This window comes from Lissotriton helveticus, chromosome 3_1 (genome assembly GCF_964261635.1).
Source record: "Lissotriton helveticus chromosome 3_1, aLisHel1.1, whole genome shotgun sequence".
NCBI lineage: Eukaryota > Metazoa > Chordata > Amphibia > Caudata > Salamandridae > Lissotriton > Lissotriton helveticus.
This window is the reverse complement of record NC_136061.1, coordinates 2,097,165,497-2,097,180,160: the sequence shown is the minus strand read 5'-3', so window position 1 is coordinate 2,097,180,160 and position 14,664 is coordinate 2,097,165,497. Positions and strand designations below refer to the sequence as shown.

The window sequence follows — 14,664 nt, the reverse complement described above, 5'->3', positions numbered from 1 at the left end:
CCGCCGCCCTCTTCCCTGATGCTTCTAGCACTTTAGATTCCTTGTCAGGGGGAGGAGCATCACCAGTAGTTTGTGAGTTTGCCCTCTTCCGGGCATTGGAAACAACTAGAGAGTCCAACGGCAACTGGCCCTTGATGTAGGTAGGGTCCCGAGGTGCCGGCTTGTACTTCTTTTCAATTCTGGGGTTTACAACCCTTGCCCTCGTGGGTTCTTTAAAAATGTCTGTAGCATGTTTCAAGACACCCTTCAGCATTGGCAGAGTCTTTACGGTTCTCTCAGAGGTGGAAAAGGTGTCAAACAAAAAATCCACCTCAATACGGTCAGCATGGAGCTGGACATCATGATTCTTGGCTACCCTTTCAATAAGCGCATTAAATGCCGCTGAGTCCTCAGTAGGCGAAGTTTTCACATTATACACCTGGGTGTCTTGGGCAGTTTGTGGATCTCCTGGGTCAGCAGCATCTGCCCATGTGTTATGTTGATCCTCAGGATCAGTGTCTGCAGGGAAATTGTACTCATCATAGTCACCTTCCCCAGCCTCCACATCTGAGTAAGTGGGCGAGATAGGAGCAGTGTCCTGTCCACGTGGAGCTATTACTTCTACAAGAACGGGGGAATCAGTTGAATCCTCTTTTAAAGGAATTGTGTAGGACTCCATAGGCTGTGCTGGGGCAATAGGATGTGGCTGTGCTGGGGCAAATAGAAAGCTTCCCCGTGTGGGCGTCGAATTGGCGTCGGTGACTTCTGTGGTTTGGAGGCAGTCTTCGGCGTGGAAGTATCCTTCGGTCCGACAGCTTTCTCCTTAATGCGTTTTAATGAGTTCGACACTTGCTTTGCGAAGGAGGCGGATGGTTGCGTCGACTCGACAGGCCCCTTTGAGCCACCACCAGGTGCGGACTCAAGGGTCGCAGTGCTTTTGGCCTTGTCCGGCCGAGGCGCAGGATTGACAACTTTGGTAGCTCCGAGTCCTTTGTCTGTTTGGACAGCCCTCGGCGCCGATTTCTTCAGGTCGACGACCTTGACAAGTGCCTTCGGTGTCCCAGTCCTCGGGTCGACAACCTTGAGCTGCTTCACCGGGTCGATAACCTTTTTTGACTTAGTCGGCGCCGATAGGTCAGAAGACTTCGAGCCGACCAAGGCAACACGCACTTTCGGTTTCAATGGCGCCTCTAGTGCTTTCGGTTGTGAAGGCACCGAAGCGCTCTTTCGGTTTCGATTTCACCATTTGTGGCTCGTTAGAAGTGTCCGTAGCCGGGCCCGGAGGCGAGACTGTAGAACCCAGTGTAAGATCTTGGGTAAGGCCATGCGGCGATCCCTCGACCTGAGCCGTATGAAGTGTTTCAACGTGGCATAGCCCCTCGCTTGAGCCATCTTCCATGGCCCCATAGGCCTCATTGTCGTCTCCTACCTCGTCGAAGACTTCTTCAGCATCGAGCATTTCTACATCTGCGTCGTAGTTGGAGTCTATCTCCGCCGCTGGAGTGGACATCGGCTCTTGATCTTCCTGCTAGTCTGCCTCTTCTCCCTCTGTATCGAAAATGTTCACCGGGTCAGGTGCCGTCTGCTGGGCCTCCTGGCGCGCCGAAGTCGAATCGCCTTCTTGGAGCGGAAACGAGAACAAGCCATACAGCTTGCCTCATCGTGATCCGGCGACAGGCACTTGTTGCACACCGGGTGGACGTCGATGCGAGGATACTTCGAGTTGCACACGGGGCACCTCTTGAACGGGCTCCGTTCCATGATGTTTCGTCAAATAAGGTCTCTAGCGTCGACCGGGCCTTGAGCGCCGAAGAGCCACGCGACTCCTCTGTATGTTCGACTCGGAAACTGCGCTGGAACAGAAAGGATACCGATCGCTATACAATGCCGACTATATAGTAAAGGCCTTAGGGCCAAAAGAAAGTTTCTATTGATTCCGAACTTGAGTGATCAAATATGCATCCGAACCCAATGGCGGAAAAAAAATCAATCTGGGGATGGAGTCGATGCCCATGCGCACTGTAGTCCGGGGGGGGAGCCACCTATCGCGTGATACTTCGAAGACTCTTCCAGGACAACAATGTGCAATCATCCAGACCCAACACTAGGCGGCAATCTATGCAATAGATATGAATTCAGCAGCCCACATGCCTCGAACATATATATATTAAAAAGTACATAAGAACATACATGCTGCATCTCAAAGACATGTTTTCTTTGATTTGGTCTTAAAAAGAAAAACTGGGGTCTTGTGACCCCCAATGTTCACAAAGACTCCATTATTAACGGAGATCAGATATCATGTAAGTTATCATCTGAATAGTGAAAACTATGAATGCCTGACGCTTTGCTAGAAAAAGTGCACCATTTTCCTAGCAACAGGACTAACAATGCAGTATTTCTCAATAAAAGGTACCATTTTACGTCAAATCTGTTTTATTATAGGGGTAAGGGATGTCGCACAGAGCGGGGTCGAGAATACACAGCGTTTAGCCTACAACCCTTTCCAGGGCCGGCCGTGTGTTCAGGCACTGTAACTGTTACATGAGAACTCCAGGGGTAAAGCAGGGGATTACACAGCGTTAAGCCTACAACCCACAGGGGGCGGGCCGCGTATTGGAAGGTACATGGTGACACATCTTAATCCCCCAACGCAGCGGAAACCTTAGTGGTTAGGCTGACAGCGTTCTAAGTAGACAGTCACAACCGACTTTTCAGCCCAACAGGGGCTAGAAGTCCGCAGAAGAGCGGAGAGAACAAAGAGGACAGAATAGGCAAAAGAAAGAGTGACAGGAAATGTGTAAGACAGCGCATGGAGAGACAGAGTGAGGATAGTGTGTGTCGGGGATGGAGGGGGAAGACACAGGGCTCTACCCCGGATGGCTACGCAGGGATGCCGCACAGGCAGGTACCTAGGTCGGCAATCTGCTTGGGCCCATGGGAGCGATGGCATCAGCAAACAGGCGCTGTGTTCTCAGTTTGGTGGGCATGTGTCGCGCATGTTCGACTTTGCATAAATATGTGATATGGGGTTGCCAAACTGCCTTATACCATGTATCGCTTGCCTGCAATTGCGCTGTGAAGAGCTCCATACTGACAACGTGCCACAAACGCACACACCATGCAGTGATTGGCGGCATCTCGGGTTTTTTCCAGTATAGAGCAATTAGCTGCCTGGCCGCACCCAACATTTGGAGTGCCAGCGTCCAATCACTCCTGGTCAGCGCCTTCAGACCAGCAGGTTGGATACCCAGCAAGACCGTGCAAGGGCCGTCAGGCAGAGGAAATCCCAGCACCCTCCTTATGTGGCTAAAGACCTCCTTCCAGAAGACCGTGAGCAATGGGCAAGCCCACCATATGTGCATAAAATCCCCCGTCGCAGAGCGGCATCTCCAGCACACAGAAGAAGGGACCATCCGATGGAGCCGTTGGGGCGTGTAGTACCACTGGGTCATAAGCTTGTAAGCATTTTCCCGTTGCGGGATGCTACGGTACACTTTGGGGAAGTCCCGCCATAATCTAGTCCACTGGTTAGGGGAGACTTCCTCTCCCAGCAGCTCCTGCCAGTGACGTTGGTAGGGGTGGGCAGGTGGCTGATGAGGATGCTGCAAGATCTGATAAATGCGAGATGTAAGTCTTTTAGACTCAATCGGATGACGGGCTAAGCGTTCGAAGGGAGTGAAAGCCCTAGTCGCCGCCTGATGCAGATCTGCTGTCGTTGCCCAATGTTTTAGCTGAGCATATTGTAGCCCCGCGGTCGGCGGAACCCTGAATTCCCCCCTGCACTGGGCAAAGGATTTAAATGAGCCCCCGAACAGATCCATTAGAACCCAACAGTCCCCCTCCGACCACCGAGAATAGGCCTGAGTGCGATGGGCCGGTGGGAAGGATGGGTTCCCCTTAATCGGGGTGTGTTGTGAAGGAAAGGACGTGAGCCCTTTGCGGACGGCAATTTTATCCCAGATGTCCAGACTGTTTTTGTGGGCACCACGATATAGGCCCTCTGAGAGCGTGCTGCCCGATGGTGCCATACGAGGTCCCAAATGGTTCGCCCCGTCAAAGCCCGATCCATGTGCATCCAACCCTTTTCGATCTCAGGGACCCCCCTTCCAGTACGCATCGGAGATGAGCTGCCCAATAGTACTCTACAAGGTTGGGGCACGCCAAGCCTCCCCTGTCTCTAGGGGCCATCAGAAGCTTTTGTGAGAATCAAGGTTTCTTGCCACCCCATATAAAGTTTGTGAGATCGCGCTGAAGGCCGCGAATACTATGTAACGGCACAGAAGTGGGGAGGCATTGAAATAGGTATGGGACTTTCGGGAGCATCGACATTTTAATAGCGTGAAGTCGGCCTAGCCATGACAGCATCAAGGGGCGCCACTGTCGCAGGTCCTCTAGTACTGACCTCCGGCATTCCTGCCAGTTGGCCTGCGTCCATGTGTCTAGAGTAGGAGTCACCTGGAAGCCAAAGTAGCGAATGGAACTGGCAGTCCATTGGCATGGGATTGGGACCAAGCGCTCCAGAGCCGGAATCTCGTCTTGCGGGATAGTTAAGTTAAGAGCCCAAGATTTGCTGTGGTTGATCCGAAGGCCAGAGGCACGTTCAAAGAGGCACAGGAGAGAATGCAGGGCAGGGAAAGACTCCAGAGGACACGTGAGGAAAAGAAAGAGATCATCCGCAAACAACGCCACCTTGTTGGCACGACCACCCAGCTGAATACCATGGATATCGGGTGCCTGGCGGATCATTTCCGCCAGTGGCTCCACCACGAGGGCGAGCAGCAGAGGCGAAAGGGGGCACCCCTGCCTGGTCCCCCTGTGGATAGTGAATGGTTCTGTAAGCCGGCCATTGACCCGTATCCGAGCTTGTGGGGTAAGGTAAGGCGCCATGATCCGAGCGATCATGTTCTGCCCCAAGCCAATTTTGGTTAGGACCGCTCGAAGAAGTTTCCAGCCAACACGGTTGAAGGCCTTATCCGCATCCAGTAAGAGAAGGCACGCAGGGATCTTCCAGTTGCGCGCCTTGCCCACCAGATGCACTATCTTGCGTACATGATCAGCCCCCTGCCTGTTGCGAATAAAACAGACCTGGTCCAGGTCCACCAGGCCTGGCATGTGAGGATCAAGGCGTTTGGCCAGGAGTTTAGTATAAATTTTGAGGTCAGTATTCAACAGAGCTATGGGGCGGTACGAGGCACACTGTGGGGTCCTTGCCTGGCTTTAGGATCAACGCTATCTCGGCCATTCCCATGTTACGGGATAGCCCCTCAGTATCTGTAAAGGAATTATATAGTCTCAAGAGATGTGGCCAAAGCTGGGATTGGAACATACGATAAAAAGACAAGGTCAGACCATCCGGTCCCGGGGTTTTCCCCAAGGGAAGATCCCTCAGGGCTGCCAGCACCTCCTCTTGGGTGAAGGGGCCCTCCAGAGTTGCAGCATGAAGTGGATGAAGGGTCGCCCCGCGTAGTTATTTAGAACATCCGCCACAATCTCCGGGTCCGGAGGCTCTTTCTGATAGAGCGTCGAATAGTAGGACTGGACCGCCTCACACTTGTCCCTCTCCAGTGTGACCTTCACCCCGTCAGACCGTTGAACCGTCGTTATATGAGCCTAAGCCGCGCGTGCTCGTAGACGTCCCGCAAGCATCTTACCCACCTTATCCCCTCCTTCATAGTACTTTTGCTTGAGGGCTAGAAGCGAGTGTTCAGCCTTGTTAGCGCGCAAGAAAGCAGCTGCCCTTGAAGATTGGCAAGGCGCCTCCTAGACGCTAGCGAGGAGCCACCCTGATCCCCACACTCCTCCATTTTGATATCCTTCGCCAGCCTATCCTCCAAAGCCCGAGCCTCGCGCGCCCTAGCTATCGAAAGTGGGGTTATGTGGCCGCTCATGGTTGCCTTAAAGGCGTCCCACACTACCGGGAAGGGAGTCTCTGGAAGATCATTGGTGAGGAAATAGGAATCTATGGCTGCCCTCATACTGTCAACAGCTTCCGGGTCTCGAAGGAGGCTTGGGGCAAGCGCCATATGGACTCGCGAACAACAACAGCAGCGCGCAGGTCCTGGAGTGTCAAGTCAACATGAGCATGGTCCGAGAGCGAAATATCGGACATGGAGGCGCCCAACAGGTCGCGCAGCTGTGCATGGGTGACAAAAAGGTAATCGATCCGGGAGTACGATCGCTGGGCATGGGAATAGAAAGAGTAGTCTCGTAAATCCGGGGAATGAGCGCGCCACGCATCGAGCTGCCCCAACTCCGCAATTTGGGTGTGCAGCACAGATGACATGGCCCCAGCACCGGTAAACGTGGCATCGCTGCGGTCCACCCTCTGGTCCCAGACTAGGTTAAAGTCACCCCCAAGGATCAGAAAGGGATCGCCCCGCGGCACATGGTCCCGTAGGAGCGATTGTAGGTATCGATCTTGCATCTGGTTGGGGGCATACACATTACAGAGAGTGAGGAAAAAAGGTACCATTTTAACTAACTGTATCAGTTAACCTGCTAGCATCAAAAGGCAAAGCAAGATGACTCTGAAATTAGGCACATTGTGTGATGATGCATCTGTTAACTGTATTCCCTTAATGTGATTCCAAATACTAGCAATATATTTTCCCTAGTACAGCTAAACTACCATTATGACAAAAAACAAACAATGGAACTTGTTTGGCTAAAGGTACTAAATAACAAAAATGATGAGATTCAAAACAGTAAAATTAATTCACTTAGCTCCAAATATGAATATAAACAGAACTCATTTGAACATTTAATCTACACAGAGGGATTGAAAAAATGCACCCAACGCTAAACAACACGAATCAATAGAAATCATAGACCGATACGAAATAACAGCCTTAAAAAGGAACCCACAAGGTAATGGGATCTTGTTAACTATACCTTATGGAGCTTTTTCAGAAGTGCAGAATGCTCTCTTTGTTCTTTTAAAAGATTACCTCCTCGGTTTGCCAATCTACTAGGGTCTTCAAATTTTTTCTAAAGAGAAAATAAGTATTTAGAAATTAGAGAAATAGTAAAATACAACATTAACATGTCAAAGCATTAGCATGTTCTAAAAAAATCTAAAAATTCAACAATATTTATCTCTTAACAAGTTGCACATTTCGAAAGATGGCCACTTTTAATAATTTCCACAGTATTTTTCATGTGCTGGTTATTCCAGAACAAAACTGTTCTTCTATATCCATACACATTGCACAGAAAAGTGAACCAGGCAGTCATCTATTTGTAATCCTAGTTCTCCATAATGAGTATTTCTTTTTGCAGAACATTTAGTAGGGAATAAGAGCGCCCTACCAATTTAATCAGATTATGCATCTGGAGTGCAGGGAGGTAGGAGGAATGCAAGTATGTGTGTTGTGCATTCTTGTCCCGTTACCGGTCTTTACAAGGACCACTTTTACACAGACAAGCGAGTAGAAGGCTTTTAGGGCTAGGCAAATATCCATCAGCTTTAGGTTATTGGTGGATTGCCCCCTGGTAATAGTCTTTAGTCTGGTTAACTTAGTGAGGGTCCTACAGAAGCAGTCTTTTCCCTGCTTCACTGGATAGAGAGGAGGGAAGGTGGTCAGCTAAGAAATGTGTTGTCCACTGTGAAAAGAGGAACCAGCTTTGATAGAATGGAGGACCTAGTCTGAAGCACAATGAGGCCAACTGAGGATGAACTGCAAGGTCCTACAGCTGGCTGACATGTAGAGATTAACTGAAAGCAAAAAGTGGCACTGTCTTCAGCATGACAAGTTTCAAACTCCAAGAACTGTGCAAAGGCACAAAAGATGTACCAATCTAAAATGTGAGCACCAGGTTAAGATCATACTGTACAAAAAAAAAACTATAGCGATCTAGGAAACAGAGGAGTCAGACCATTCAAGACGCTTCAAAACAAGTGGTTACAAAAAGGACCGCTGATCCAGCAGGCTCAGTGGGTCAACATCCTCCTTTGCATACCACATGAGAAAGTGTAACTATTTAATACATTACATGCCTAGTTTATGAAAAATAGCGCGTAACATGGAACATACTTGTTAAGAGGTTGCATGATAACCCCCTGTGAACTATACCGGTTTCCTCAAACTACAAATATGTGAACATTAAAAATCTCAAGCAAAAAAACTGCAATGCAACTAAGTTGGTGTGCCAATAAATTGTGGGACGCGCTGTGGGTAAGTGCAACCCATAAAGTGTTGACGGGCTATCAAAAATGTATAGGCCGCTCTATCATACATGATCGATATACTAAGACAAAGACTTGTAAGATACATTTTTACTGCATGTGCTCCAAATCCAGATAATTTTCCTGTACTAAAAAAACAATGATTTGGTGGCACAGCAAGATTAGATTGTATGGGTAGCCTCACAATCCATTTAGCAAAACACATAAACGCAAGGCTATGTTGAGCGGACTGTTTATGGGTATTATGCACTTTGACACAGCGTGTCGGCATGTCTGCACCCACATGCTTAATGTTTTCCTCAAGCAATGTCTTCGTTTGAGCAGGAGAGTGGAACAAACACATAGGATATGAATAAATGTTCCATAAGCCTTCACACACAACCTATACAATATGGGATCTCAAGATGCATAGAAAAGCTGGAAGGCTGTCTAATGTTGATAATGCACAAAGCCAGTAAGCAAAAAACTTATTTTATGAAATGTGAAAATTCAACAAAGAGATGAAGCCCCAGAAGAACAAGTTACTTACCTTCGGTAACGCTTTTTCTGGTGGATACAGTATCTGCCTGTGGATTCCTCACCTTGTGAATATCCCCCTGCGTCAGCAACGTTTGGAAAATTATTTTGTGGCTCGCCGGCGAGCACAACATCACAGGAGCACAACATCACAGGAGCACAACATCACAGGAGCACAACATCACAGGAGCACAACATCACAGGAGCACAACATCACAGGAGCACAACATCACAGGAGCACAACATCACAGGAGCACAACATCACAGGAGCACAACATCACAGGAGCACAACATCATGCGCGGCTCCGCTGACGTCACCGGCACGATAATAGGCCCACGCTGGCGTGATGACATCAGTTCCACCCTTCTTTCCGTGCCTTCAAGGCACACGGACAGACCGACAACAGTAGAAATATACACAGTGTAGACAGTACAAAATAGTCAAGGTAACACAGTGTGAATACAACATAGCAAAACATGTACAAACGCACATTTCTTTTGAAGATAACATGTAAACATTAAAACATTGCTATCATCTCAGGAATAGAAGAGTGGAAAACGGGGAGGCGGGTGGGCATGTGAGGAATCCACAGGCAGATACTGTATCCACCAGAAATAGCATTACCAAAGGCAAGTAATGAATATGCTACTTACCAGTATGCATCTGTTCTTGGCATGTAATCAATCAATCAGGAGTTTGTTAAAGCGCGACTACTCACCCGTAAGGGTCTCAAGGCGCTAGGGGTGGGGGGGGATGTGGGGGGGGTGCAGGTTCCATTCCATCAAGGAGGGGGTCTGTCGAAGAGCCAGGTTTTGAGGTTTCTTGCGAAGATGGGGAGCGATGTTGTCTGTCTGAGGTGGAGCGGAAGGGCGTTCCATGCCTTGGCCGCGAGGAAGGAGAAGGAGCGGCCTCCCGATCTGGTCTTTCTGGTGCGGGGGACCACAGCGTAGGAAAGCTGGGCTGATCGTAGGGTCCTTTGGGGTGCGTGGAATTTGAGTCGGCTGTTCAGGTATGCTGGTCCAGTGCCGTGGAGGGCCTTGTGTGCGTGGGTGAGCATCTTAAAGGTGATTCTCGCCTCGACGGGGAGCCAGTGGAGTGTGCGCAGGTGCTGGGAGATGTGGCAGTGTTTTGGCAGGTTAAGGACCAGTCTTGCGGCGGCGTTCTGGATGTTCTGTAGCTTGCGGATGAGGTTTTTGTTTATTCCGGCGTAGAGTGCGTTGCCGTAGTCGAGTCTGCTGGTGACCAGGGCGTGAGTGACTGTCTTTCGGTGTTCGAGGGGGATCCATTTGAAGGTCTTACGAAGGAGGCGGAGGGTGTGGAAGCAGGAAGATGAGACAGAGTTGATCTGGCGGTCCATTTTGAGCTCGGAGTCCAGGATGATTCCCAGGTTGCGTGCGTGGTCTGTGGGGGTTGGCGGGTTTCCGAGGGCGGTGGGCCACCAGGTGTCACTCCAGGCGTCGGGGTTTGGGCCCATGATGAGTACTTCTGTTTTGTTGGTGTTTAGTTGTAGGCAGCTGTTTTTCATCCATTTGGCGACGGCTTCCATGCCTTCTCGAAAGTTGCGTCTGGCGGTGTTGGGCTCGTAGGGCTGCTAACATTCATATCTATTGCATAGATCGCCGCCTAGTGTTGGGTCCGGATGATTGCACATTGTTGTCCTGGAAGAGTCTTCGAAGTATCACGAGATAGGTGGCTCCTCCCCTGGACTACAGTGCGCATGGGCATCGACTCCATCCCCAGATTGTTTTTAGCCATTGTGGCGAAGATGGAGTGTAATAGTGTAAATGATGTCCATGTTAATGATGAATGCAAGAGAGTGTCTGCAGCCGCTACGAGCACCGGGGAGGAGGGCGGGCGATATGAATGTTAGCAGCCCTACATGCCAAGAACAGATGCATACTGGTAAGTAGCATATTCAGTTCGAGGCATGTGGGCTGCTAAATTCATATCTATTGCATAGAATACACAGCAGTCCCTCCATTAAGAGCGGTTGCCCGTGCCAGCTGCAGAAGCTTGAAAAAGTGTTTTGAGAACAGCCTGTCCTACAGCTGCTTGCTGTTTGGAATGCACATCTACACAGTAATGTTTGGTAAACGTGTGTGGTGTAGCCCAAGTGGCTGCTCTACAAATGTCTTCCAAGGGAATGTTCCCCAGGAAAGCCATGGATGCCCCCAATTTGCGTGTGGAGTGCGCCCTTGGGGGTATTGTTAAAGTGCGTTTAGCCTTTTGATAACAGATTTGAATGCACTTAACGATCCATCTGGCTATTCCTGCTTTGGAAATGGGGTTGCCTTTGTGCTGTGGAGAGAAGGCAACAAAAAGTTGTTGTGTCTTTCTAAAGTGTTGAGTTCTGTCAATGTAATACATAAGCGCCCTCCTAACGTCTAATGTATGAAGCATTCTTTCTGCTACCGTTTGTGGGTTTTGGAAGAATGCAGGCAGGTCAATAGTTTGGTTGATATGAAACTGTGACACCACTTTTGGAAGGAATTTGGGGTTAGTGCGGAGCACTACCCTGTTAGAATGTATTTGGATGAATGGCTCTTGGATTGTGAGCGCTTGCAGCTCGCTAACACGTCTGAGCGATGTGATAGCAATGAGAAAAGCCACTTTCCAAGTCATAAATTGAATTTCGCAGGAGTGCAGTGGCTCGAAAGGTGGGCCCATCAGCCTAGTGAGGACTACATTGAGGTTCCATACTGGAGCTGGTGGTGTTCTTGGAGGAATGACTCGCTTCAGGCCCTCCAGGAAGGCTTTAACGGCAGGCACCCTGAAAACAGAGAGGTGCTGCCTATTCTGGAGATAAGCCGTTATGGCGGATAAATGTATCCGAATGGAAGCGTACGCTAGATTGCATTTGTAGAGATGTAACAAATAGCAGATGATGTTAGGAATGGATGCATCTAGCGGGTTGATTTTGTTGTCAGTACAGTAAATGACAAACCGCTTCCATTTCGCTGCATAGCAAGCTCTGGTCGTGGGCTTTCTTGCCTCCCGGATGATGTCCATGCATTCTGGAGGCAGGTTGAGGTAGCCAAATTCTAAGACCTCAGGAGCCAGATCGCCAGGTTGAGCTGTTGCGGATCTGGATGCTGAATGTCGCCATGGTTCTGCGTCAAGAGCCTGGATGTGAGATGCAGCCTTTGATGCGGCACCACGGAAAGGTCTAGAAACGTGGTGTACCATGGTTGGCGTGCCCATGTTGGAGCAACCAGGATGAGAGTCATCGAGTGTTGCTTTAGCTTTCTTGCCACCAGCGGAATGAGAGGCGCTGGGGGAAAAGCGTACGCAAATTTGCCTGACCAGTTCATCCATATCGCATTCCCTTGCGATTCCGGGTGAGGGAACCTGGCGGCAAAGCTTTGGCATTTTGCGTTTTCCCTTGCGGCAAACAGGTCTATCTCTGGATGACCCCACTGCAGGAAGTACGGGTGGAGTACTGATGGATGTATCTCCCACTCGTGCATTTGATGGCTGTATCTGCTGAGCAGATGCGCCATCTGATTGTCCTTGCCCGGGAGGTGTTCTGCCAGGAGGAAGATGTTCCTCTGAATGGCCCACTTCCACATGCTCTGAGCCAGATGAGACAGCTGTGGCGAGTGAGTACCTCCCTGCTTCTGGATGTAGTACATGGCTGTCATGTTGTCCGTCCGGATCAACACGACCTTGTTGCACAGATGTACTTTGAAGGACTTGAGCGCCATGAAGATTGCCATAAATTCCAGGTAGTTGATGTGCAATCGTTGTTGCTGGGTTGACCACAGTCCCTGCACCGTGTAGTGGAGCACATGCGCTCCCCACCCTTGGAGAGATGCGTCCGTTAGGACAATCTGTGTGGAAAAGTCAGCCCATAACACACCTGATGCCCAGGCTGCTGGCGCAGGACGCCTCTTAGTTCCCATCTTGAACAATTACCAAATAAAGAGACGGGCGCTGGAAGCAGGGAAACAAGAACAGAGTTTATTTCTCATGAGGAGAGCCTGTCATTTCGGACACTCTCATAGTGTCTTCAGGAGGTGCTCTAACAAGTTTCTCTGAGGCTTCGTCTTTTATACACAGGTTTATGGCACACAGACATCCTTCATTACAATCAAGACATTGTGAAGTATGAAGATATTCCAACACGTGGCTACAGTAGGGGCCCTTATCCTCCATACAATAGGAGGGGGCTGTCACGCAGCTGAGTGTTCTGCTGATTCCTTTAGAATGTGTGCGCCTGATCGAATCTCAGGGGGTGGGGAGGTCATGATCAATAGTAGCCCCCTTTGAAGAGGGGCGAGTGCATACAGTAGTGGGCAATAAACTGTATCCTCAGGCTGAGGGATGACCAGCGGTCCGTGCAGACAATCAGGCTCAGAGGAAGGGGTCATAAAAGGAGGGGTATTCATGGAAGAAAAGGGGGTGTTGGTCAGGCGCGGGGTGTGATTCCCAGAGACAGTCATGCGGGAGGGGAGGGTTCACGACTTGTGCATGTGAGAGCGGGGGCGGTCAGGGTGCATGGGGGATGCTTGCAGGGTCAGGGAAGGGGCTGATGATCGATCGCAAACAGAGAGACCATGGTACCTAAAATGGCTGTTATATATATGTGTACATGGGTCTATGCTGGCGGGATAACACAGTCAGTGTTTTGCAATATCCATTCTGCTTACGACAAGAGGTACAGCGAACACAAATGAACGCCGCTTATGTGCATATACATTGCTATTTTCAACAGTCGCCGCTTTTTAACGTAAGCTAGTTCTTTTGTGTTTACCCTAACTGACGGAGTGTACATATAGCCATGTGTGGCCAATGAAATAACGTTCGTAAATGCTAGCAGATTGAGTATAACCATATGTAGTCACAACGATTGGCGAAATGTGGTACGTATGAATTTACATTTGTTGGGTTATTCATGCAAGTCTAGAGATCGGCATAATACTTTAGTCGGGGTCAGTCAAGGAAAAATGTTCCGACACATTATAAAATCAAGTTCTCATTTGCTCTCCAGTGACATCAACATACAGTAAAAAGTGCTATATGAGACTTTTGGACTTGAGTGACCGATGAAACATTTTTGAAAGCAATAAAAAATTAGTTTGAGGGAGGAATTCAGTTTGATGTAAGCAACTAGTCAAGGGGTGGGTAGAAAGTTCAGGAAGGGGGGGGGGTCTTAGTGAAAATGTCTTTTAAACGACGAGCCACCACTGGTAGACTCTGGTAGTCCGTTTTCTTTTCGTTGGCGCTTTTGAGCACCGGCGGTGGAGCTATAAGTCCAGCTCGGAATCATCCTTACGCGGTGCAGGGTGCGATCAGTCCTCTGCTGTTAGATCACAGTCCTGTTTCCTAACTGATCTTCTTAGGGGTGCCTTATGCTGGGCACCTGCGTGTCTTTTCTTCTTCCGTGGCAAAACCTAATTCTATAGTCAAAACTTATGCGAAAAAGGGTGAGTTTGTTGAATAATCGAGGGAAGAGAGGGCGGAGTGGGGCCAGATCTTTGAACACACCAAGGGACCAAGGGAGCAAAGGACAACGAGCAGGCAGGCCCATCAGTCGGACTCAAAAGGGGACGGGGACTTCAGGCACGAGTGGGTCAGCAAGTCGAGGGCTTCAAGGCAGCCCTTCATTCCTTCATCTGCCGAGTTTGAGAGTTGTGCCTCGTCCCGCGTCTCGTTGCTCTGCGGCTCCACCTTTGGTTGCGGTCACATGTGCTTCATGATCTGTGGCCAGGCTGTGCGTCACGTCCAGCTCCTCTGGGATTGTATCTTTGAATGGGTACAAAACAAGTTTTTAGAAAAACTGGCAGGAGAAGACATTTATACATCTCAATTCCGTCCCCAACCCTAAGTAGGTAGGGAATAAGTTAATCGGTTACAGTCAGTAGTCACCACTTATGGAGTATGTAGGAGGACATTTCCACTGAATTCGTACTTTCTATCTGGCGTTCATACATGACGTACGCGGAGAGAAATCGGACTAGGTACTGACAATCTTAAATTT

At 49.4% G+C, this 14,664-nt stretch overlaps 1 protein-coding gene across 4 annotated transcripts in view; it reads right to left on the bottom strand.

Annotated features, from left to right (window-relative positions):
* The window catches only part of LOC144824137 (protein regulator of cytokinesis 1-like), a 619,082-nt gene that overhangs the window by 289,869 nt on the left and 314,549 nt on the right, over positions 1-14,664 (bottom strand). For all 4 annotated transcript variants that reach the window (XM_078683256.1, XM_078683257.1, XM_078683258.1 and 1 more), the window contains exon 9: positions 6,874-6,969. In XM_078683256.1, coding sequence (XP_078539382.1) covers positions 6,874-6,969 — 96 coding nt within the window. The remainder of the gene's footprint in view (positions 1-6,873; positions 6,970-14,664) is intronic.